This window comes from Phymastichus coffea, unplaced genomic scaffold (assembly GCF_024137745.1).
Source record: "Phymastichus coffea isolate CEN01 unplaced genomic scaffold, Cenicafe_Pcof_1.1 PCOF00026, whole genome shotgun sequence".
NCBI classification, from domain to species: Eukaryota; Metazoa; Arthropoda; class Insecta; order Hymenoptera; family Eulophidae; genus Phymastichus; species Phymastichus coffea.
In genome coordinates, this window is record NW_026706837.1 from 4,231,649 (window position 1) to 4,257,431 (window position 25,783).

General features: G+C 41.4%; 1 protein-coding gene across 1 annotated transcript in view; it reads left to right on the forward strand.

The window, feature by feature from the left end:
* LOC131675597 (dimethyladenosine transferase 1, mitochondrial) overlaps positions 1-21,658 on the forward strand; it is a 60,944-nt gene extending 39,286 nt beyond the window's left edge. Inside the window, exon 2 of the mRNA XM_058954629.1 lies at positions 21,501-21,658. Within this exon, the coding sequence (XP_058810612.1) occupies positions 21,501-21,658 (158 nt within the window). The remainder of the gene's footprint in view (positions 1-21,500) is intronic.
* The last annotated feature ends 4,125 nt before the right edge of the window (positions 21,659-25,783 follow it).

Genomic DNA, 25,783 nt, shown 5'->3' on the forward strand with positions numbered 1-25,783 from the left:
ACACTTTTCACAGGATAGAAATTTATATACTTAGTTAAGTTGTCAATTATACCAAGAATATATTTGTTTCCTCTTGGAGTCGTAGGAAGAGGACCTACATGGTCAACGTGTACTATTTGGAAAGGCCTTTTACCCGGAGGAATTGGATGTAATTCACCTTCAAGTGGACCCGATTTTCTTTTCGCTAAAATCCATTCTAAACAATTATTTATATGGTACCTAACATAACGTTTTAACCTAGGAAAATAATAATATTCTTCAATACGTTTAGCTGTCTTTTCGATTCCAAAATGATTATTAAAGTCATGGTACTTTATAACTAATGATTTTTGCATTGCTTTGGGAACGACTAGTAATTCAACTAACTTATTATTTTAAAAAACTCTTTTTCGCAATAGTCCCTCTCTTAAAATAAAATCCTTTACTTTATCAACTTCTATTTTGTCACGCTTTTTCTCGTTTTTCAATAAAATTGAAATTAAATCTAAAATTGAATCATCTGAGTGTGAAACAATAGAATTTCATCTTCGTTATTAGCTTAAATATTCATAATACATCGAGTTAAACAATTATTAGAGACTTTAATAATCGGAGCTCTAGATAAGGCATCTACATGTTGCATTAACTCACCGCGTCTATGCTTAATGTTTAAATCAAATTCAGATAATTGACTCATCTATCTAGAAATTTGAGTATTCTTAGTTTTCCAAGCATTTAAATGTACAAGACTTTTAAATTTTTTAAATGACAATCGGTAACTACAGTAAACGAGAGTGCAATGAGAAAGTTTCGTAAACGTTCCAAAGTCCATGCAATAGCCATAAGTTCAAGTCGACTAGAATGATATTTAGATTCTACTTCGGTTGTACATATACTAACAGCGTAAACTACTTTAGAGGTTCTCCCTCATTATCTGTCTGCAACAACATACCAGCAATTCCGATTGCAGATGCATCAGTATGTAACTCAGTTTTACATGCATTTGGATTATATAGTTTTATTACAGGTTTTGACACAAGAATCGATTTAATTTCTATAAAAGCCTTTTCTTGTTCGCAGTCCCAATTAAATTCTACGTCCTTTTGCAATAATTGCAATATAGGTTTTACAATATTTGAAAATTTTGGTACGAACTTTCTAAAAAAACTAGCTAAGCCTATAAACCTTCGTATATCATGTTTATCACAAGGTCGAGGAAATTGTTCAATAGCTACAATTTTTCGATCTCCTGGTCTAAGTTGACCTTTACCTAATACATATCCTAAATATTCAACCTCACGCACACCAAATTTACATTTTCGCAAATTTAAAGTTAAGCCAGCCTTAAAGAAAATTTCCAAAACAATGATTAAATTATTCATCAATGACTCCCAATCTTCGGCGTAAATAAATACATCATCAAAGAAATGAAAAGCAATTCCAGCTCTACGCGCATCACCAAGTATTTTTTCCATCAACTTTGAAAAATACATAGGTGCATTTGTCAAACCAAGCATTGCTCTTTCAAATTGTCCCGTAGTCGTTTCGGTAATAAATGCAGTTAATGGTTTTGCCCTTTCAGTCAAAGGCATTTGTAAATACCCCCTATAAAGATCAATAGTTATAAATAAATGTGCTTTACTAAGTTTTTCTAACAAATCATCAAAATTCGGAATAGGAAAATGAACACGTTTAGTTATCTTATTTAATTCACGATAATCCATAATCATACTAGCAGAACCATCCTTTTTCCGAATAACAAATGCAGGACTCGTATGTTCTGAACTAGTTTCAGTTATCAAACCTGCCTCTTTATAATTATTAACCAAACTTTCCAAATCACATTTATCAGTAGTATTTAATCTATAAGGTTTTGAACTAATAGTCTTATTATTATCAATTTCTATATCCATACACATTAAATCTGTCTTTCCTATTTCATTTAATTCTTTCGCAATACATTTTCTATATTTATTTAAAATAATTAATAACTGATTTTGTTGTTCAGAAATTACTTGACTGTCTGCTATAATTTCTTCAAGTTTAACAGGTTCATAACATGGTTCTATTGTCTTCACTGGATTGATAGACATTATAGATTCACCTATTATTTTGTTTACAGTTATTTTATTAATAGTATTAGAATTATTTATTGTTGGAGCAACTAATTCATGATCACTAATTTTAACTTTTACAAACTTCACTACACCTGGCTCTAAATCAACCTTTTCTAAAGAACAAACTTTCATTAAATTTCTATCATTATCCGTCTCTTTATGAATATCAGAAAATATCAGCTCATTACCAATACGTGTATAAGTTATATTATTAGATTCAGTGAATGATTGTCCAGGCAGGATTAGGTACAATTCTTAAAGTAATTTCACGAGGTTTTAAATTATCAAGTTGAATTGTTTCGATTATTACACCGGGAGACTCTACTTGCTGGCCTCCAAAGCCTATCAAAACAGAATAAGCGTAATTAATTTTAAATCCCAAACATAACACAGTAGTCGACTTTATAGTACACACTGTCGCACCAATATCAATAAGAGCAGTAACGTATTTATAACCTATCTTTACATTATGTACAAATTTATTTCCGTAACTACATTTTTCCATCTCGTTACATATAACATTTATGGACTTTCTTTCATTATCAATTAATTTGTCTGGGCAGCGAGTAGCAATGTGTCCTACCTTTTTACATAAGAAATATGTGATTTCGCGTTTAGGATTATTACAATTTCGTGAAATGTGTCCAAGTTGATTGCAATTATAACATTTTAAATCGCTCTTAGTGCTGCGCACATTGAATGATGAACTCGGGTACAAATTCTTCTGTTCAGCTGCGCCATCTCTAGTTGCCGAAGAAGTACTCTTATCCGCTGTTGTAGAAGTGATTCCAACAGTCGTCACCGACTTCGAAGAATTCTCCCCTTTTCCACTGCAGTTCCTAAAATCCTCGGCGATCACGTTGTTCCGAAATTCTCAATATACGACTTCGTTGTATATTTTCTATGCGAACTAAATCTTGCATTATTGCATCTGTAGTTATATAATTTTGTCCTAAAATATGTTGCGTCAATTCCTTTGACCATAAACCGGCAGCTATTTCATCACGAATGTCATTTACATTAAAATCCAGTCCTCGACACATCCATACTTTTTCCAGAAAATAATCTTGAATAGTTTCATTGCGGTTTTGTACTCGCGCCATCATGACTTTTAACTTTTCACTGCGAGAATGTTTATAAGTAAAAGTCGACTGAAAAGCTTCCAAAAATGCATCAAACGTCTTTACTGTTTCAGCTTTAGTCATAATCCATTTCCATGCTCCACCTTTCAAGCACGATTTAGCAATACTCATAACAATAACATCACTCCAATTGTACATAATTTTAGAATTTTGGAGTTCATTCAACCATGCTTTTGCTTTTTCAGGTCCTTCATTTCCAAAAAATTCTCGTATAAAATTTTTAGCATCTGTTGGATGCATAACTACATTTCTATCTGGTTGATTTAAATTAACTAGAACTTCTTGAAAAGCATCAGATTGGTTTTTCATAATACCACAGAGAGAATTTATTGCAGTATTCAAAGAATCTGAAGTGTTTTGACTATAATTCTGAGAACACCGGTCAAGTTCTTGTTGCAGCTGGTTTATTCTTGATTCCGTTTGAGAGCGTTCTTCAAGTCTCCTTGTCTTTTGTCTCTCTATTTCAACCAAAGCATCCATTAGTTGTTTTTCCGCCATATTTCCTGATAATACTGGGAGCAAATTTTTTTCTTGAAAAAACTTTGCAAAATTATCAAGTGATTCAGTCATCAATTCTCAACTCAAAGAATTCACACTATAAGTATATAAAAATCTCGTATATTAAACTAAAATTTTATATTTTAGGATCACTATACTCCTTCACAACACCACTAAATAATCCTTATTAATTCACTAAAACTTCTATTGTCAAAAGATTTTTTTTTTTATATCAATCCCACTTCTGAATTTTTAAAGTTATAAAAATAGTAATAATAAGAATATTATTATAAAGTGATATAGGTTTAGGCAATAATGGATATGTTTAGCAAATTTAAAGTTAAACATTAATTTAATGAATATTAAATAAGTTATAGAAAGTAGTGTTCAACTGAACTACATATTTTTAAATATCGCAGAACTCTGCCTAAATTAAAAATTTTTACGTCGCCTTATGACCTTCTCATTCAAGTACCAAAACTCAACTCTCTCTTTTTCTTGAACAGAGCTACCACCTAACTTATAATTAACGCCATCTAGTTTTCTTTTCAAATATCCATCTTGATTAAACATAACAATACTTTCAACAAACGTCGCCGGCCTGCTATCGAAAAGTGTTAACCGCTTACCACGTGGCCGGTACGGATACCACTATCTACTGGCGTAATCGCCATCTGGAGCATGAATTGTCCTTCATGTTCCGGAACCCTGAGGTAAGGTGCGGAAATCATTAGTGTATTAATTTTAGCGAAAGCTTGATCTTGTTCTGGACTCCATTGAGAGAGAAAGAGGGAGAGGGAGAGGGAGAGAAGATTAATTAAGTGAAAATGCGTGAGTTGTATGTACGCTAAGCAGCGAATTTACAATAATATTAACAATAAGAAAACTAAGAATATGTATGTAAGGTGAAAATAGAATAAAATATGTAAAATATAGTAAAATAAAAATATATAAAGAACAATATAATTGAAATAACAGATAAAACAACAAAAATAACAATAATAAAAGATGAAAAATAATATAAGTAATAAAGACGATAAAAATAATAAAAATAATAAAAATAATAAGAACAATAAAAATAATAAAAGTAGTGAAGAATAATAAAAATAGTAAAAGTAATGAAAGCGCGATTGTACCTATTTTACAGAAAAACGGTCTGAAAGGAGGAAAGGTATAAAAGTGGAGTGACGTGCATTTGGCTAAAAAACAACCATATTTAATTAGCTATTTCATGAACCAAAGGTTGATAGGGTATTTGTGGGGGGATGGATAATTTTGGGAGAATGCGACTGGATTGACTTTGTTTGGTATGCGAGTGTAATCCTGGCATAAATTTTTCGCGAGTCGCCCTCTCAATCCATGCTTTAGCCTCATAATTTAAAAATAGATCACGTGTCCAAACCTTGAAGTCAGAGATCCGATCGGTGGAGAACAGGGTCACGCCCAAAGAGTTGAGTATTCTCTGAGCAAGGATTGCAAAAGAATGGTTCCAGGCCTCAGTTCGAGGGGCCCTGTATTCAAACGCCGACAGTGGATGGCGACCCGAGCGCTGGATAATGACACTATCAAGCAGGACAGATAGGTTTTTAGCTGGATAGTGTGTCGATTTTCTGGATACAACAGAGTAGGCCAGAACGGCGAGGGTTCTATACCTATTTGGGGTAAGGGATAGCCAGCCCAAGACTAATCTATGGTGGGTGATGTGGCTGTTTAGGGATAGAGTAGGTATATAAGGGATCCATTCTATTACGAAGCGTACGCAGGTGTTTTGGACAACTTGAAGCTTAGACGAGCGGTCTCCATCAAGCTGAATACAGACCACTGAGAGGTAATCGAAATGTGGGAAAATGAGCTGCTCGACAAGAACTTTTCTAAGGGTAGTTAAGGGAGATTTCCTATGGAAGCGGAGTTAAGCCAGAGAGCTGTATGCCCTCCTCGTCACCCTTCTGATATGTTCGGACCAATTTAGCGTGGGAGTAAGTGTCACGCCCAGGTTGCAAGCACTGGTAACATAGTCGAGTGGAACCCCGTTAATGGTGATCTTCACGATGTCGTTCAAGTTGATAGCCCTAACGTACTGTTCGCTGCCTAGTATCATGACCTTGGTCTTGGTGAGGTTAAGAGAGATACCGCTTCTTAGGACCCAGTCCACTATAGCCTGCACATCAAGCTGCACCCTCTCCAAAGTCTCCGCAAGGCTGCCGGGATGACAGTGAAGGTAGACCTGCGTGTCGTCGGCATAAAGCATGTAATTCATGAAGGAGAGAACAGAGGGCAGGTCCGAGATATAGATTGCAAATAGCAATGGTTCCCGAATACCACCCTGCGGCACTCCAGCAGTAACCCTGAGCCAGTCCGATACCCTACCGTCCTCCCTCGAAACAGCCTGAAACCTGTTAATCAGATAGCTAAAGAACTATTTCAAGACAGTATCAGACAAGCATAGGTCCCTGAGCTTGACCATCAGACGACCATTGGGGATAACATCAAAAGCCTTGGAAAAATCCAGCAGGACGAGGATTGTAATTTTATGCTCCTCAATGGCCCTGCGGATGTCATCCAGGACACCCAGGAGTGCAGTCTGAGTGCTGTGAAACCTCACGAATCCGGCCTGCCGTGGATGACGCAGTTTGCGGCGGTCTAGATAGGATGAGAGTTGTGAATGGACGAGCCTCTCAAGCACCTTACATACCTCAGATAACCTTGCTATCGGTCTGATGTCCGATAAAAGAGCGGGCGATGGTACTTTCGCAAGAGGGGTGATGAGAGACCGTTTCCGGGAAGTCGGAAAAACGCCGCACAATAATGATTTGTTGACAAGATGCGTGAAAGACGATAGACAAGTAGAAGAGACGAGTTTAAGCATCTTGACAGACAAACCATCGGGACCGAATGTTCTGGATGAGGACGAGTTTAGTGCATCCATAACCTCCTAGCTAGTGACCTTACGAAATTCGAATGGAGAGTGGGCGTGAGGAACATTTGGGTCTCGCTAGAAGGGCGTCAAAAAAGTCACATGTCATGGGAGGAGACGAGTTTACTATATTGGCAAAGTGGGTGTTTAGTACGGCTGGAGGAAAAAATAGAAACGGAGATGGAAGAGCGCGCTTAGTGACCCCCAGTTTCGTAACTCACTCCATCTGGCTTTACTGGTGTTTACGAAGGACAGTCTGCTTGAGATGCAAGAATTCTTTGCTGAGTCGAGGGCATTTGAGACGTCATTACGCAGTCTTCGATACCCAGCGACGTCACTGACCGAGCGGGAGGAGGATGCCAGTTTATAGGCAGCGTCACGCCTTTTCATGAGAGCGAGAATGCTCGGAGTCACCCAGGGTGTACGCCTAAAAAACAACTTGATGCACCTGAGAGGGGCTACCGCGTCTAAAGACTTTATAGGAACTTCAGTAAAAGAGTGAACCGAGTTGTCAAGGGAATCAGGTCAGCATCGATCGGCGGATTGGAAGAGCGCTTCAGTCGTGCTGGAGATTTGTCGACCAGACACTAGAGAAGACTGCTGAGGGTCTTATTTAAGGCGGCTTCGTCTACCCGATTTAAGCCGCGGGACCTAATGACTCTGGTGATGTGCTTGTTAATAGTGAAACGCCAGGTGAGCGAGATGAAATCATGGCCAGCAATAAAAGGAGTATCAGATCTGGATGGCATTTGGGTCTTTCACTATGAAGAGGTCAAGAGTAGTGTGGGAAGGGGGATTTATATCAAGACAGTGACGTGTGGGATCAGTGGATACGAAGTGGAGGTTGTGTAGGTCAACAAGAGATCTCAAAGCTCGAGCATCAGACATAGAGCTAGAACTTAGGTCTGCGTTAAAATCACCGGTAATGATGACATTTCCGTACAGGGGGAGGTAAGTGGCCAGGTAGTTGAAAAAATGTATGGAAGAGCATGCAGAGGGACGTCTGTATACCACCGCCATCAAAAGCTTGGTCTTGTCGGACTTTATTTCGCCAAGAATGAATTTAGGCGTGTTATCAAAAACTGTATCTGAAGTAGCTAGGAAACTAAAATTAAGATAAGTTCTGACGTACAGGCCAACCCCGCCACCCTGCTTTCCAATTCGGTCAAACCTGAAAAAATTGAAATCGGGGAGGGAGAGGAGTTAGTCAGAGATATCAGGTGAGAGGAAGGTTTCAGTAATGGCTATGACATTAAAATGTATAGAAAGGACTTTTTCTTCGAGAAGAGCAAAATGACTGAGGGAATTTAGTCTATTTATATTGATGTGGCCGACAACGAAGGAAGCAGAGGGCGGGGTATGGTTCTGGATTAGTTGGCATCATGGACCAGAAACTGGAAGAGATGAATTTGGGATAGCTTCAGATAGCTGAGCTGGAAAGACAGACACTGTCGGGCTAAAACAACTCTCGGTTGTGTTAAGTTGCGGAGCAAAGTTTTTTGGGATGACGGCAGTGGGTCGCTGTTTGACAACCTGGAGTCCGAAGTTGAGGTTGAGTGGCGCGTATCTTCGGGTGCCGATCGGAGTGGCAGCCACTGACATGGCACTAGAGCACGGAGCGACCGGAACAGGAGGTTGGCCGGGAGGCAAAGGCGTAAGGCTGTCAAGGTCGCTCTCCGACATTATGGGGATAGAGGTGAAACGCGTGTTTTCCCGCATATAGACGACCATACTCGAGACCAAAGGACGCGCGAAACCCAGCTCACGACTACGCGCAAGCGTCTTAATAAAAAGATTGTGGATCGGCTGAGGTAATAGCTGGCGGATGAAAACGGGATTTCCGAGATCGCACTTAAAAGTGTCCCTCGCTGTCTTTCCAGCGAACTTCCCAGAGCGCTGCAATATGACATCACGCACCACCGTTGAGTCGATATGCACAACGAAAGTGGACGTAGTATCGGTCGGGTTGGGACGAGAACGAGTGGCAGTCCATTTTCTGGTGGCCGCTATGCATCCCCTAGCGTTTGGGTAGCCAATCGCCTCGAAGAGCATACCGGCAGCATCCTCCACCGAACCCTGAAACTCCTGCGGAAGGCCCAGAATATGGAGCTCGGAGCGATCCTTGAGACCCACTACGTACTTGAGGCTCTTCGCTTCGTTGGCGACACTATTGACTTTGGTCAAGATGGAAATCTGGGTGGCTCTAATCTCGTTTCGAAACTCGGTGAATTCAGTATTCACGAAATCAGAAAACCATTCTAGCGGTTTGTCGCCCGTGGTAGGAACCATGCTATCGAGCAAGTGAATTTGGTCCGCACTGGGGGAAGAAACAGTGAAAAGGGCAACCGATCGGTTAGTATTAGAGAAATCACTCCGGGATTCACCTTCAACGTCTTCGACGGGAAAAGCACGTAAGGTGATGCCTGTTTCTTTCGACCTGAGGTTTCGACGAAAGAGGAAGTGCCAGCTGAAGCAGAGTCGATTTGAGTGGAAGGAGGGGATTGTAAAAACACGCCACCGGATTGACGAGAGTTGGCCAAGACCGCAGACTCAATAGAACAGGTACGGCAAATAAAGGTCGTAAGGTCAGGGTTTAAGGTTATATCGGAACAGTGCTGATAGAAAGATTTATCACAGGCCTCGCACTGCAAGATATTGACACCCCAATAACTCAGTGCTTCACCACTCGGCGCATAAAGACAAGACTATTTAATAAAAGTGAGAGGTTTGGAATTTAAAAAGAAATTAAGACAAAAAAAAGAAATTCATAGATTGTGTTGAAAAGTTTCCCATTTCTCCTCCCCTGGGTTCTAAATTTCACAAGAAACTGTAATAAACGAGGTAATTTGAAAGGACAAATTGATACGACAAATTGAAAAGTTTGAATTTCGCGCGAAAATTTGAGTCACTGACCAGTCATAAACGGGAGCTGTGAAAAGGATTCAAAAGATTTGAAAATTGGCGCCTTAGTGGCACCAACTCAGTTAGTTAAGGTGTGACGAGAGCAAGCAGTACGCTTGCTCCTCGTCTGCCCTCCTTCTCTCTCTCCCTCTTATCGCTCGGCATGGCGACGTGGTCAGCGTTGGGCGCATATATTTATTGCGCCTAACCGCTGGCCTTTATGTTTTTCCAGCCGCCGAAGATTGCCGAGCAAGATTGAGAGCGCCCGAAGAAGCAAGAGCGCAGCGACTATGAGATAGAGAGAGACAGAGACAGAGACAGAGAGAGACAGAGAGAGACAGAGAGAGAGAGTTAGCGAGCATGCTAGAGTGCGCGCCTATGCACGCGCTATGCAGGTTTGGGCCGGCGTGTGACGCGCGACCAATTAGCGCTTTTGTCGCACGCCGCCTAATGAGTGGGCTTGGTGGGGAGAGCCTGGCAAGAGTGCGAACGCTGACCATGCGTCAAGGCGCGTGCAACAGTTTCCGGAAAATAGTTAAGGAGAGATGTCAGACTTAGATAACGGCCGGAAGAAAGTATCAGGGAGAAGATAGAAGTAGCGAAGAGAAAGAAGCAGCGCAAAGAGAGAAAGAAGTACACGTGCAGCAGTGACCAGACCAGGGCAAGACAAGGCTACGTGTGGCGACAACACCTGCAGCAGGGCATTCAGTGCCGCCCTCGCCACCGTGCACGGCACGACTTCCAGTGGGTTCACCACGGGCTACGCCGAAGAAGACGTCCAGCCAGCGGCCAGGTCAACTCCCCGTTGCCGGCTCATCGCCAAGGACGAAGGTCAGGTTATCTCTCTCTCCCAGTATTTCTCTCTCTCATGGTGATGCGCGGCCGCGTAGGAACGATAGGCAGCCAGGCAATCACTTGCCGGCTATGCTCATCGTAATGCGGTAGTGAGGTTTCGATATATTCTTTTACTTGTAAGGAGGTAAATGGTCAAGGCGATTTAGTCGCCGGGCAGTTCATCCTCCCGCGTTAGTTTAAGTCGTTCTGTTCATGTGCGCGTGATGTAAACTTTTATTATAACCGATCTTGTATTTGTTTGTCTGAATAGATTTAAGGTTGTGTGTTCTAATTAAGGAAAATTATTTATTCGTTCGACCTATCCTCTCGTTCCCCGATTGTCAAAGAGCGAAAGTGCCTCTTTTACTCTCCCCTTAATAAATTGGTGACGTCAGTGCCGAATAAGGCGCTGCCCTCGTTACAAAGGATCAAAAAATTGGCAGGAGATTCGGGAGTGAAATGATGCCATTTACAAGAGGCGGTAAAGGGATTCTCAAGTTAACCTAGAAATAACTAAAACACAAAAATAAACAAGTAGCTTATACGCAAAAATGAAATGAGAAAAATGATTGGTGAAGCGAACGCAGAAAATTACATTACAAATTAAGTGAATGGTAGAAAAGGAAACGCGATTTGACACTGTCGATCGAATAAAATTAAAATTAAAATTAAAAATAAAATTGTCTAGCGTGTAGATAGCGCTAGATGAAAATACAACAAAATAAAATTAAATAAAACCAAACTAGATGAATTAAAATAAAAATAAAATTAAAATAACAGTAAAACAGCCATCGCGATGACTAAGCGCAAGAACAGATTAAGTTAAAAGATGTGATGCGGCGAAGAAATAACATCGGCAGTGAGGCGTCTCTCCGAGTAGATTGAAATATGTGGATTAACGGTAAAAATTGTTGATACGGGTACTTAGCAGCAAAAATTTTTGGAAATGTTGCAATCGGTAAGGTGTGTAGTGTGTAGTGTGTAGAGTGTAGTGGTCCTGGTGTGGAGGCTGTGTTGTGGTTTGCGTTGTTTGCAGAGATGTGTAGATCAAAGCTCGTTAAAGTTGGAGATTTGATGAAGGTTATGTTGTAACCAGGCAAGCGGTTTATTCATCCATTGGCCAAAAAATTGACTAAAAGCCAAGAATTTTTAGTAGGATGCGCAGTGACCAGCTAGACGAACTCGCCTGCAAAAATATGCCGCTCGAGGAATTGGCGAGAGAGAGAGAGAGAGAGAGAGAGAGAACACGGCACCAACCTTCTCCGTGCTCCTCGATGTTGTTATGCTGTCTTTCTCCCTTTGCTCTCCTGTCTTCCTCTGTGCACCCTGATCTTGTTGTTGTTGTTCATACTACTGTTATTATTGCTGATACTGCTGTTGCTATTATTACTATTGTTAAAGTTGCTGTGGCTATTGCTATTGTTTGTAGTTGTTGTTGTGGCTATTGCTATTGTTAGTTATTGTTGAGTGTGGCTATTGCTATTATTATTTGTTGTTGAGTGTGTGTATGTGTGTGTGTTGTGGTGGCTATTGTTATTTTTTTGTTATTTGTTGTTGTTATAACTGTCTGTTATTGTTGCTGCTCTCCTCTGCTCCGCACCAAAAATGGCCGCACGCGCGCACAAACCGCAACCCCTCGCCGGTTTACCCACGTGTACCGGTGCCGACCCCGCTGCACTCGTGGTTGGACTCGTACCAGGTAACAATTTTTACTCTCTCAGTTCCGCGCACCAGGCACGTATCCTTCACAATAATTATTGGCGAGGGCGCGGGAAAACTCACAACAACTGTTTCTATGAACTCGCTCGGCAATCGGTCAAAAGGCTCAAACTCAACTGCTGATTCTTCTCCTTCCATCGTAGGATGCGTGCGTAGTTCTGCCAACGTCTATTGCTCTCTCTCCTTTTCTCTCTTCTGTCTTTCTCTCTCCCTGTCACCTCACTCGCTGCCCGACGCTTGGATTCGGGCTCTCCCTCCAGCCCACCGTTGCCGCCGTTACACTTCAAATCAGAAAAATTAAAACAATAAGAGTGTGCTCAACCGGCGCACACTGTCAGCTTGGCAAGGTGCGCGGGCATTGGCGAGAGCTCGACGGAGAGAAACGGTTACAGGGTATTGTGACGTCGTGGCAACGACAGAGCTCAGGTGCGCCTGAGGCTTAGCGCACTCTCAGGTTTCGTTGCCGCCAGAACTGCGATTTCTCGCCTAAACTGGCGTGGATCACTCGTCAAGAAATTTTCTTAACCGAGGGGGATAGTGCCACAGAGCCTACACTTCTGCTCTCAGATTCCGATCGAAAGTCGTAATCTTTGGGCGAGAAGCACCACGGGTCCTATCAATAGTAGTACCCGGGTTTTCCTAACAATATACGAGGTGTGTTCAAAAAGTAAGGTGACTTTTCAAATTTCACGGGCAACCTACTTTCGATTATCGATTTTTTTTGTTTTGTTATGTTGGTACATTCTTCCCGAACATCTGTACCAAGTTTCAAGTGTATAGCATTTTTTGTTTGGTTGTGAGAGGCGTAAAGGTTATAAGTGTTTTGCGTTCTCGGCGATTTCTTGCTATCGAAAAATATGGATCAAAGGATTTGCATCAAATTTTGTATAAACAATAAAATAAAGTGCTCCGAAACACTTGAAATGTTGACGGTGGCATATGGTGAAACTGTTCTGAGTAAAAAAAATATTTACAAGTGGTACAAACTCTTCCAAGATGGCCGGGAAGATGCCAATGACGAGCCTCGCTCTGGACGCCCAAGCACGTCAACAACTGATGAAAACGTTCAAGCAGTGAAGAAAATTGTTCTGGAAAATCGTCGAATCACTATCAGAGAAGTTGCTGAGGATGTTGGTATATCACTTGGCTCGTGCCATGAAATTTTTTCTAACGTTTTGGGCATGAGACGTGTGTCAGCGAAGTTTGTTCCGAAATTGCTAAATTTTGACCAAAAGAACCGTCGCATGAGCTTCGCTCAAGAACTGTTGAATGACGTCAACGACGACTCAGATTTACTCAAAAGGGTCATAACTGGTGACGAATCATGGGTATATGGTTATGATATCGAAACCAAAGTCCAATCGTCCCAATGGAAGAGCCCAGATGAGCCAAGACCGAAAAAGCACGCCAAGTTCGATCAAATGTCAAAGTTTTTCTCACTGTTTTCTTCGATTACCATGGCGTGGTGCATCAGGAGTTCTTACCATATGGACGTACGATCAATAAACAGTATTATCTTGAAGTTATGCGCCGTTTGCGAGAAGCGATACGAAGAAAACGCCCAGAATTGTGGAAAAACAATTCATGGCTTTTGCATCACGATAATGCCCCTGCTCACTCATCTTTGCTTGTGAGAGATTTTTTGGCCAAAAACAACACCACAATCATGCCTCAGCCACCATATTCACCGGATTTGGCCCCATGTGACTTTTTCTTGTTCCCAAAACTAAAGAGACCTATGAAAGGACGGAGATTTGCAACGATTGAAGAGATAAAGACATTTTATGCATTGCTGGAAGAGCTCAAGGCTATACCGAAAAGTGCTTATGAGAAGTGCTTTGAGGATTGGAAAAACCGTTGGCAAAAGTGTATTGTATCTGAGGGGGATTACTTTGAAGGAGACAACATAAATATTGATAAATAAATAAATATTTTTTCTTAAAAATACAAAGTCACCTTACTTTTGAATACACCTCGTAAATGCCTAGAACCCATCAAAAGTAGTCTTCAGATATGAAATAAAAGGAAAGGAAAGTACGAGCTATTTCTTCACTAGAGGAAAGAGAGATAAAAGAAAAGAAAAAAAAAAGATTTTTCTTTATTCTTTATATAGGATCCTTCCTACCTTTTGGAATAAGAACGAGCCTTGCCACCTTCCACCGGTCGCTGAACGTTCCCGTCGTCAATCACGTGTTGTACAGGTCGAGAAGTTTCTCCGGCCGTAGACGAACCACAAGCCGGAGGATCTCGGATGGTACTCTGTCCGGTCCCGGTGCCTTACCCGTCTTCATCGCATTCGTTGCTCTGATGAGCTCTTCAGCAGCAAAGGTGAGGGGCATATGTGCTTCCACGTCATCCATCACGTTTGTCCTAATCGGGTGCGTCGGAAACAATCCGTCAAGAATCCGTTCTGCTGTTTCGGCATCTTTATATTCTGGTGAGACTCGGGCCCCTAGTTTCCCGGTCACGATCTTATAGCCGGTTCCCCTGGGATCCTCGTTCACCACCTCGCAGAGCTTCCTCCAGCATCGCGTCATGCTGCCCCGTATTGCTTTCGTCAGCGTCTTCCGTGCTGTTTTGTATATGGCTTGGAGGTTTTCCCTTTCGGGTCCGCCCCCTGCCCTTGTTACTCGTCGCCGATTTGTCAGGCATATCCTGCGTAACTCGGCTATTTCGTTCGTTCACCAATATTGTGGTTGTCTTTGTTGTATCTGTCGACGTTTCGGCATTGTACTTCTGAACAAGATGTCTATCAATTTGGCCGTCTCGTCAGTCAGTCTTTCCGCTCTTTACCGGCCCGTTAGTTCGAAGGAAGTCTCTCCCCTAGAGTCGGTGCTGCCATTAGCTCTTCCGAAAATTTTCGTCCGTCGAGTGTACGTAGATTCCACCACGGGAGTTGATGGGTTTTTGTTCGTCTCGTTCCCGTCCGTCCCACCACTTCAAAGACGACGTACTGGTGATCGCTGGCTGTGTAGTCTTCGATCACCCGCCATCCCCTCAGCCATAGTAGAATTCTGTCCGATGTCATCGTGACGTCGGGGATAGAGTCTTCGACACCTGGCCGTCTATACGTCGGCGTATGTCCCGTATTTACCACTGCTAGATCGAGCCTTGCGGCCATTTCCAGCAGTAGTCGTCCGCGTCGATTCGTTACGTTCATTCCCCACTCGGCCGCCCTCGCGTTAAAATCCCCCGTAACGATGACATCCCCGGACAGGTACCTGATCCCATCTTCTAGGAGTGCCACCATCCTTTCGAACTCCATCGCGGTGCAGTTGGGTATCAGGTAGACGCTGAGGTACGTGAGAGCGCCAACTGTGACCCAGACGTAGTCGTCCCCGACACCACGATTGGAGACTCTAGATTGGGTGCCACCCCTTACCCAGATAGCAGTGGTCTCTGTCTTGTTTGTGATGTATGTCTGGGTCATCCTTCTCCTGTATGGTTCACTCAGGATCAGGATGTCCGCGTCATATTCGTCGGCTATCTAAGGTAGGAGCATGTGTGCAGTCCTACTACGATTTAGGTTTCTCTGAATTATACTGTCCGTCCTCCGGCCCGTCCCCTGCACTCCTCCAGCACGACCCGGAACGCGGCACACCTGCCGCGTCCGTCAAGGTGGGCGACGTCCCTTTGCCCGGTCTCGGAGCACAGTGGGCAGACCAGCTTGTTTTTACATTCCGTCGCGTAGTGTCTGGATGTGCCGCACTTGCGGCAGCATTTCGTCCTGTCCTTTCGTGTGCATTCAGCTTTCATATGGCCGAAGCCCAAGCATCTGTAACATTTTGTCACCGTCAGTCGTTTCTGAACGCGGCATTGCACCCAGCCAATTCCGATCCGACCACGCCGAAGCAATGCATCGGCATCCCACAATTCCAATTAGCAGACCGCCATATACTGCTCAGCGCGGTTTGGACCGAAAATGTGGACTCGACAGTCCGTGTCTCGTCCCGTCTCTCGTCTGAGCGCGTCCGTCACGTCTTTCGGAGTCGCAACGCAGTCCAGATCCATGATCTCCAATTGGACCTTGAAGGTCATGGCTCTGACACTGCCCACTTCCCCGATCGTGTCTTGGATCTGTCGTCCAAACATCTCACGTCCGTCCAGCTTGTCTGCGTCTACCTGTAGCTTCAGAAACAATAAGCCGCTCTTCGTCTTTCTCAGGGTTGTCACCTGCAGGTGTCACCTTCGGGTCGATCGTCGTCCGTATTTTCCGTACTATGTCAGAGTACGTCGTGTCCGTGCCCGGTCTGATCAGGACCGATTCTTTGCGTCCGTTTTCTTTTTTGTCTTGTCTATTACCGTCTGCCAGTCCTTGGCCGGTTCCGTCGTCGGTGGCCTCTTTTGTGAAGGCTCAGGCGTGGTTCCGGCCGGCAAACGTTTCCGTTTCGTCCGTGGCGTTTCTTCGTTATTTTCCGATATCGTGCCTGTATTGTTGTTATCTTGGGGACGTCCTCCCGAAACTGTGTCCGATCGCTTGTGCAGCGCAATGTCCACAGTCTCGATAATTGTCTTAATTCCCATCTTCACTGTCAAGTTCATGTTCTTTTGTACGTTTGCTGATTCGACCATTTTCGTCGCCGTCTCTTGTATGAGCCACAGGAGTTCCATCACGTCTTGTGTGTCGTTTGTCATTGTGGATGTTCGTCCTGTCGTCGGTTCTTGGCTGTCAGCGGCAGAGGCGTAGCTCACCTCGCTGCCGCCGCTCGACACGCTATCCGTCCTCTGTCGTCTTGGTAGGTTCAGTAGGCTTTGTTTCGTGTCGTGGTTTCGTGTTGTCCTCCTCTGCACAAAGTGCGGTCCTCAAAATCCGTCCCGCTGCCCATGGCCACCGGGGCTTTCATCCGATCGGAACCCCGGGTGAATTCCCCCTGAGAAAGGGTTACCACTTGAGGTAAACCTATGTTTTTTTTGTGTATGTTCATATTTTTGTTTCGTCCCATTGTGCTAAAGGTCCCTCATGGTCGCGACTCCACGAACCGCGCTAGAACACCGTACGTTCCCTGAGGTCCCCCCTCCTCTACCCTGTGTGTTCAGTGTTCCCCCTGTAGAGTGTGCGTGATTATGAGTGCCCATAGTGGAAAAACCGGGCTTCGTTCACGGGGAGAGCCCGATTAGAGGAATCCCCTTCATTAGCTTTCGGGCGGCTCCGTTTATAGGGGTCCCCGGCATTCGCTCTTTCGGTAAGCCCCGTTTATAGGGTCGCCGAGCATTCATTCATCCCGATTTTTCAAGAAGCGTATGTGTGTAAGTGTTTGTGTAATGTGTGAGTGTAGGTGTGTGTAAGTGATTAATGGTTGGGCACATCGGCAGAATACCATTATCTTTTCCGTCATTTGTGAGCAATTGACGCGACGGACGATGTTTCCACCGGGTACGCTCATGAACGTTGGAAGCTAGCATTTGCCCAGTGAGGTGTAACCACTCACTGGACCAGCCCGGCGCCTGCACGTGGCTCTCCTTCGGGTCGATCGCCGTCCGTATTTTCCGTACTATATCCGTAGTATAATAATAATAATAATAATAATAATAATAATAATAATAATAATAATAATAATAATAATAATAATGCCGGGCTGGTCCAGTGAGTGGTAACACCTCACTGGGCAAATGCTAGCTTCCAACGTCCGCGACGTGCCCGGTGGAAACGATGTCCGTCGCGTCATTGCTCTGAGCAGCAACGCCATAACGGACACGGCCAAGAAGAAGATATGGCTCACAAATGACGCAAAAGATAATGGTATTCTGCCGATGTGTCCAACCATTAATCACTTATACACATACACACACGCACACTACGCAAACACTCACACACACACGCCTTCTGGCAAACCGGGAAAGTGAATGCACGGCGACCCTATAAACGGGCCTTACCGAAAAGCGAATGGTAGGGTACTCCTATAAACAGAGCCGCCCGAAAGCGAGTGAAGGGGATCTCTCTAAACGGGCTCTCCCTGTGAACGAAGCCCGGTTTTGCCCATGGGCACTTACATACACGCACACATCACAGGGGGGAACACTGAACACACAGGGGGGAGGGGGACCTCAGGGGCCGTGCGTTGTCCCAGCGCGGTTCGTGGAGTCGCGACCACGAGGGACCTCTAGCATAACGGGACAGAAAACTATGGAAAATGCACAAAGAAAACATTGATTTACCTCAAGTGGTAACCCTTTCTCAGGGGGAATTCACCCCAGGTTCCGATCGGGTAAAAGCGCCGGTGGCCACGGGCAGCGGCAAGGATTTTGAGGGCCGCACCTTGTGCATGGCTGAGGCTCGTTATATCTCTCTCCTCCCTTAAGTTAATTATAATTCGTTGATAACCCATGTATCCTTTTCCTTATGTATTTTTGTCTTGCCATAGCTGCGGACGCGGCACGAGGTAAATCAGGGAGCACCGAGGAGAGAGAGAGAGAGAGAGAGAGAGAGAGACCCGCGTGTACGCGTGTAAGCGTGGACGCCGGAGTGTCGCGCACATAGTTAATTGGCTGAGACGCGCCGCTGCCGGTTAGCTAGCGCGAGGGAGGGGATCACGTCCGCGTGCCAGTAAGGAGCGACAGCCCGCCTTGGCAAGAGGAAGCAAGTTTGGCGATTGACGCGAGAAAAAGTAGTGCTTGGTGCTACACAGCCTGGGTTCTGCCACCAAAAAAAAAAAGGACGAAGCGTTCGTGCGATCCTGGGTGCGTGCATGAGTGTGTGTTTGCCGATCTCACCCGTTCAGCACGAGAGATCTGCCTCGAGGCCGGACACCTGCGCGTGTCGAGTTTAAAGCCGACGCCACATCGAGCTTGCCATGTAAGTGCCCGTTCGATTTCAAGACTCTCTCTCTCGCTTGCTTCCCACTTGCCTCTCTCGCTGCGACTGCTATTTGTATGCTTTCTTTGTTATCTTAATATTAATAAATAACCATTCTGTTAATTACTGCGTCTTTCCTCACGGCACTTCCTCCCTCCCGCGTTACGCGCACGCCGGCTTATACCGTCCGCTGCTACCTGATCTACGACGCTCTCCGCGGGCCGAAGGCCAGGACGCCTTCGAGGGGCATGTCTGAGCCGCTGGGCTGAATCCCGCGCGTTCCCCGCACGAGTTACCCGCAAGTCGAGCAGTTACACAGCATCACCCTTAACGGGGTAGCCTAAATCCCCGTTACAATGCTTCAGTATCACTTTCAGGATCAGGAGAAACAGCACGCCTCGATCTTTTTTGTAGCATTGCAAGTATAGATAAAGAAATAAATTGTTCAGGAAACCTCGCGATTCCAGGATGCTGTATTTGAATAATTTAACGATTGGAAAACCAAGATATATTTTATCGACTTCAACCGCGATGTCATTAAATAGTTTTTGGGAAAAATTTGGAAAAATTGGGAAAAAAAATTAGGAATATACCCGATTAAATTCAGCACACCCAAATACATAAAAAACATTATCTCAGATCAATTTTTTTGTTCTGTTTTACGAATGAATTTTGCGATCAAAAAGATGCTCACAAATGACGTTTTTTATCGTTAAAGGGTTAAAGTTGCACTAATATCACAAGGTTGTCATAGATGATAAAATATCTGTATAAACAGCATTCAATTTTATGTTCATTTCTCCACATACTTTACCGTTTAAAAATAAAGAGAGAGTTATGGATTAATATTAATATCAAAAAATATCAAACACGTTTAGTCAATTGTCAAATCGTAACTAACTTATAAATCACTTTAAAATTTGGTATAACGTTTTTTGAAAGTTGACAATGTATGATCGGAATGTTTACTTCTCTTAGCAACGTTACTTATCTTCGAATAAGCGGGCTTATTATTAATCCATCCTCGCAATTTTATGACCGAATTTATGAACTTAATTCTCATAAGGCACTGACAAAATTGGTTTTTCTTTGTACAGGCATTTCTGGTGGTTGATACAAACGTGAACGGGAGTAAATTTGTCCTACTCATACTATGTTACTCAGAGATGCTTGGTTTCCTTGTTTTTGCATTTATAAAAACGCAAGATATTCAATTTTTAATTTATTTCGAGATTTTTGAGATATCCTAAACTAAAAGTGAAAACAAAACATTGTTTTTCATTATGTTTGAGTTTATATGTAATCATGAAATCACTTTTTTTTTGTTGAAAACAGGTTCTGTCATTTGAAAGTATTATTCTTACTCTTCAAAATTCTGTTAATTTTTCGAAAATCTTTTATTTCTTCAAAGATATCGTAAATTGAAGTTTAGTATTTTTTAAATTTCGTTGCCGTCTTGTAATACATGAGATTTTTTCCGTAAAGTAGATAATGTAAACTCTTCCGTATTTGGGGGGCTTAATGCGGATTCCACAACAGAATTCTACCATATCCTTAAACTTTTTCCCTTTATTCATAATGCAGCACCCGCAGCTGCAGCGTAGTTAGATTAATCTATCGTGGGCTTAACCCTCGCAAGTTACAGCGAGCCTACGTTAACTTGTCTGGAATTTAATTTTTGTGGTTTACAGCGCATTTAGGTTAATCTGTCTCTGGTTTAACGTTTATTCGTTAGAGCGAGTTTAGGTGAACCTGTCGTGGACTTAGCTCTCGGTAGTAACAGTGCATATATTTGTACTTATGTTGGAATCTATAATGTATAACTCATAACCAATCAAAAGATCATCAAAAGTGTTTTCCGCAATTCTAGGTTTAGAAATCATAAAAAGTTTAAGGATATGGTAGAATTCTGTCGTGGAATTCGCATTAAGCCACCCAAATAAGGAAGAGTTAACATTATCTACTTTCTGGGAAAATCTCATGCATTACAAGACGGCAACGAAATTGAAAAAATATTAAACTTCAATTTACGATATCTTAGAAGAAATAAAAGATTTTTCAAAAATTAACAAAGGGTTTTGAAGCGTAAGAACGATACTTTCAAAATGCAGAACCCGTTTTCAAGAAAAAAAATTAATTCGTGATGTAATATAAATTTAAATATGAAGAAAAGCAGTTTTTTTTACTTTAAGGTTAGGATATTTCGAAAACCTTCAGGATCTATTCCTATTATTTTTGTGATAAATCCTTATTGATCAGTGTTATTTAACTTAATCTGATGTCATGCAGTCGATTTTGTTTACTAAAATTTTGATCAATAAGCTTAAAGATTTTATAATTAATATGAATTGAAATGATTTTTAATTCAAAAAGAATAATTGAAATCATAAAAATATTCATCTCGATCTACATTTTAAATGAATTTTTCTACGAATGAACTGTATTCTCAAAGAAAATTTGAACTTTACACTGTTGAACCCCCTTTGTGTACTCTTTTTAAATCTTAATACATTTATCAATTTTAAGAAGGATGATTTTTAATTACATGTATACATAATTTTTATTTTTTTTTTTTCAGTCATTAATCTATATAATTTTTGCAGCTAGTGCATTTGTTCCTAAACCGGATGTTGACGTCGGTGTTGTTTCTTTGATTCCTTTAAAAAAACCTCGTACACATCATAAATTTGAATTTTTTGAAAAAATAAATCGCCATATATTCAGTTTTCGTCAAAAGTATTCGGCTACATGTGCTGGGTAAGTCGTTAAATCATTCAAATTTATTTGTTCATTGAATTATTATTCATGTTTAATTGTAATCAGTGACCTTAGCCATTTGAATATACGAGGGGGGGTCAATAAGTCTTTATAAAAAGAAGGAAAAAAAAAGTTTTGCATATGTAATTTTTCTTTATTTTTCAACATAATCTCCTTGAAGGTCGATACATTTTATTAAACGGCCTTCCAGTTTTTTTAAGCCATCAGAAAAATATGATTTCTGAAAACCCTCAAAATAGGCATTTATTTCGGCGATGACTTCTTTATTCGACGTGAATTGTTGTCCGGCAAGCCATTTTTTCAGGTTAGGAAATAAGAAAAAGTCACTGGGAGCCAAATCAGGCGAATATGGTGGATGGTCAATTAATTCGAACTTTAAATCGCTAATTTTTGCCATCGATACTGCATACGTGTGAACTCGAGCATTGTCTTGAAGAAAGAGGCATTGTTTTTGTTCAAGTGAGGACGTTTTTCTCTGATTATTTCTTTCAGCTAACCTAATAATGACGCATAATATTGTCCAGTGATCGTCTGGCCCTTTTCTAAGTAGTCGATGTAGATGATTCCATACGCATTCCAGAAAACCGTGGCCATAATATTGCCAGCTGACTTAACTGTCTTTGCCTTCTTTAGGACAAGTTCTCCTGCGGTAATCCATTCTTTGGACTATTCTTTGGTTTCAGAAGTGTAGTGGTGTACCCATGTTTCGTCTACAGTTACGAGTTGACGCCAAAAGTCTTTCGGATTACGACGTATGCGTGCCAAAAGAGCCTCAGAGGTGATCACGCGGGTTCGTTTGTTTTCAACAGTGAGCAAACGCGACACCCATCTTGCTGATATATTTTTCATCCCTAATTTTTCATGTAAAATTGAAATGATTGTACCCTTTTATACCCCTGTGGCCTCAACTAATTCTCGCAATTTGAATCTTCTATCACTCAACACCATATCGTGGATTTTGTTGACCATTTCGGGCGTACTCACTTCTACGGGGCGTCCTGAACGAGGTTCATCTTTTGTTGTTGTAGGTCCGCGTTTAAATTCACTTACCCAGTTATAAACAGTCTTAAACACAGGGGCAGACTTGCCATGAACGGCGTTCAACTCAACTGTGATTTCTTTTGGTGTAAGGCCTTTCAAAAGAAAATGTGTTATCACCGCTCGAAACTCTGTTTTTTTCCATTTTTCAAATAAACCAATAACTTTGTTCAACCAACGCTCACAAAAAAACGACTTAATGAATCGAGCTGAAACTTTGTACGATATCTAGTTAGTAGTATTGTTTGCCAAAAACATCATAATTTAAGCGTGACGAGCGCCATCTCTTGGATTTTGTAAAGGCTTATTGACCCCCCCCCCCCTCGTAAAAATGTTTTATTACCGCTTGGAACCCACTTTTTTTCATTATTAATAAAAAACGAAAATTGTTCACTTTGATCGACGTTAAAAACCAAACTACTCGATGGATCTGTTTGAAACTTTGGCAGCATTCTATTTAATAGTGATGCTTACGAGGGTCGTTTGAAAAGTCCGTGCAAAAATAAAAACTTCTTGTTTTTTTTTAATAAATCTTTTTTATTTTTCAACATAGTCTTCTTTTAGACTTATACACTTCATCCAACGCTGCTCTAGTTTGTTAATCCCTTTCAAATAATAGGATTTGTCCAAGTCTGTAAAATAGGCATTCATTTCTGCATCACCTCCTCGTTTAAATAAAATCTTTTCCCCGCCAGCCATTTTTTCATATTAGGGAACAAATAGTAGTCCGACGGAGCCAAGTCTAGAGAATAGGGGGGATGTGAAACTAGTTGGAACCCTATCTCCATCAGTTTTTCGGCCACAACTGCTGAGGCGTGAGCTGGCGCATTGTCGTGGTGGAAGAGGACTTTTTTGTGGGCCAATCGTGGACGTTTCTCTAGCAACTCGGTTTTCAAACGATTCAATAACGATGAATAATATTCGCCTGTAATGGTTTTACCCTTTTCTAGATAGTCTATGAAGATTATTCCTTGTGAATCCCAAAAGACAGTCGCCATAACCTTCCCGGCCGAAGGAATTGTCTTCGCCTTTTTCGGAGCAGATTCCCCCTTGGTAAACCATTGTTTAGACTGTTCTTTGGTCTCAGGAGTGTAGTGATGTATCCATGTTTTATCTACAGTAATGAAACGACGCTTAAAGTCTTGCGGATTTTGCTGGAACAGCTGCAAACCATTATTACAACACTTCACACGATCTCGTTTTTGGTCAATCGTGAGCAATCGCGGCACCCATTTATCGGATAGCTTTTTCATGTCCAAATGTTGGTGCAAAATATTATATACCCGTTCGCTCGAGATGCCTACAGTACTAGCAATCTCACGCACCTTCACTCTTCTGTCAGCCATCATGATATCATGGATTTTATCAATGATTTCTGAAGTGGTAACCTCAACAGGGTGTCCAGAACGTTCAGCGTTTTTTGTGCTCATATGACCACTCCGAAAATTTTGAAACCACTTATAAACCATTCTAATCGAAGGTGCACAATCACCATAATGTTTATCAATCTTCTGTTTAATCTCCTGAGGCGTTTTGCTTTTGAAAAAGTAATGTTTAATCAATACACGAAATTCTTTTTCGTCCATTTTTTTACAATCATTCGATTTCTTTGATTGAAACGAATGTAAAACGCAAAGTAATTGACCGATCTGGCTGAAACTTGGTGTGTACTCTTCCAAGATATGCCAGTAACTAAAAATAACCTTGATACGCACTAGTAGCGCCATCTCTCTTACTTTTCACGGACTTTTCAAACGACCCTCGTACTGGTGCAATATAAGTTGGGATTCTTTGAGCACCATCTCTTGGATTTTTTAAGGACTTATTGATCCACTCTCGTATTTTATACTATTACTGATTGCATTACTTCTTTCTCTGTAGATTAAAATAAATGTTACTAGTCTTGATGAACAGTGAGAGAGTTAAATACTTTAGATTAGACTTAAATTTCTCTATTTTTGCGTTTGACTTATCTTCATGACTTTTAATTACGAGGGTCGATTGAAAAGTCGTATTTGTTACCGATTGAGAGAATCTCTATCCAATATTTTGTAATAATATTATAGTCGGTTCTTGACCAAATTATGTGCTATATATTATTAAAGAATTTATTTGTACTTTTACTAGAAGGCCACTAAAAGATATATCTATTTATCTATTTCCGTCATGCGCTTGGAATGAGCGGAGCTAGCACGTGTTTGCACTTGGCTTTTCCTTCCTCTCCTTCTGCCACCATAAGAGGAAAACCAAACGTAAGTGCTCATGTACGCAAATACTTATAAATTAGGTAACAGCAGAACTGACAAGAAGAGGTACCCAACCCGAACTCACCAAATTTAATGATTTCGATACATATTGTAGAACATAAAAAAATAAGAGACACGTATTTTTTTTATCAGCTAATTTTCACTTTTATGGGATAAAAACCTCCCTTAAAGTTAACCCCCAAAAAGCGTTTTTTTTAATATCTCGGCTTAAAATTAATATTTTTCAGTGAAACAATTTGGAGGTTATTTCTTACAAAAGCAGCAAGTATTTCATGGTGAATTGAAGAGTAAGGGTAGCATCCTCTATTTTTAGGGGTTGAAAACATATATTTTTTGGCATAATTTTATAATAAAAAAGTTTAAACCGACTAAAAAAATTGAAAAAAATGTTTAAACATCCACAATTACAAAATTTAGTTGACGACTTTCCGTGTTTTAATAAATATTACCCCTAAGGGGGGTAAACCACCCCTAACACAAAATAATCGTAAATATGTAATTCAATGCATAATATTTCATTATATAATAAAAAAATTTTAAATGACTAAGAAAATTGGAAGAAATTTGTAAACATCTATAATAAACAAATTAAGTTTTTCGGTTTTTTCATAGATACTACCCCTAAAGGGGGGTAAACCACCCCTAACACAAAATAAGTATACTTCAATCCATAAAATTTTGTAGCAGGTTTGTATATAGGGGTTTTCGAGATCGCTCTTTACAAATCTGATATCAGATTTTGAAAATTCAAAATGGCGAATCCAATGTGGTGGATGAAAATGTCGAAAAAAAATGTTAACTTT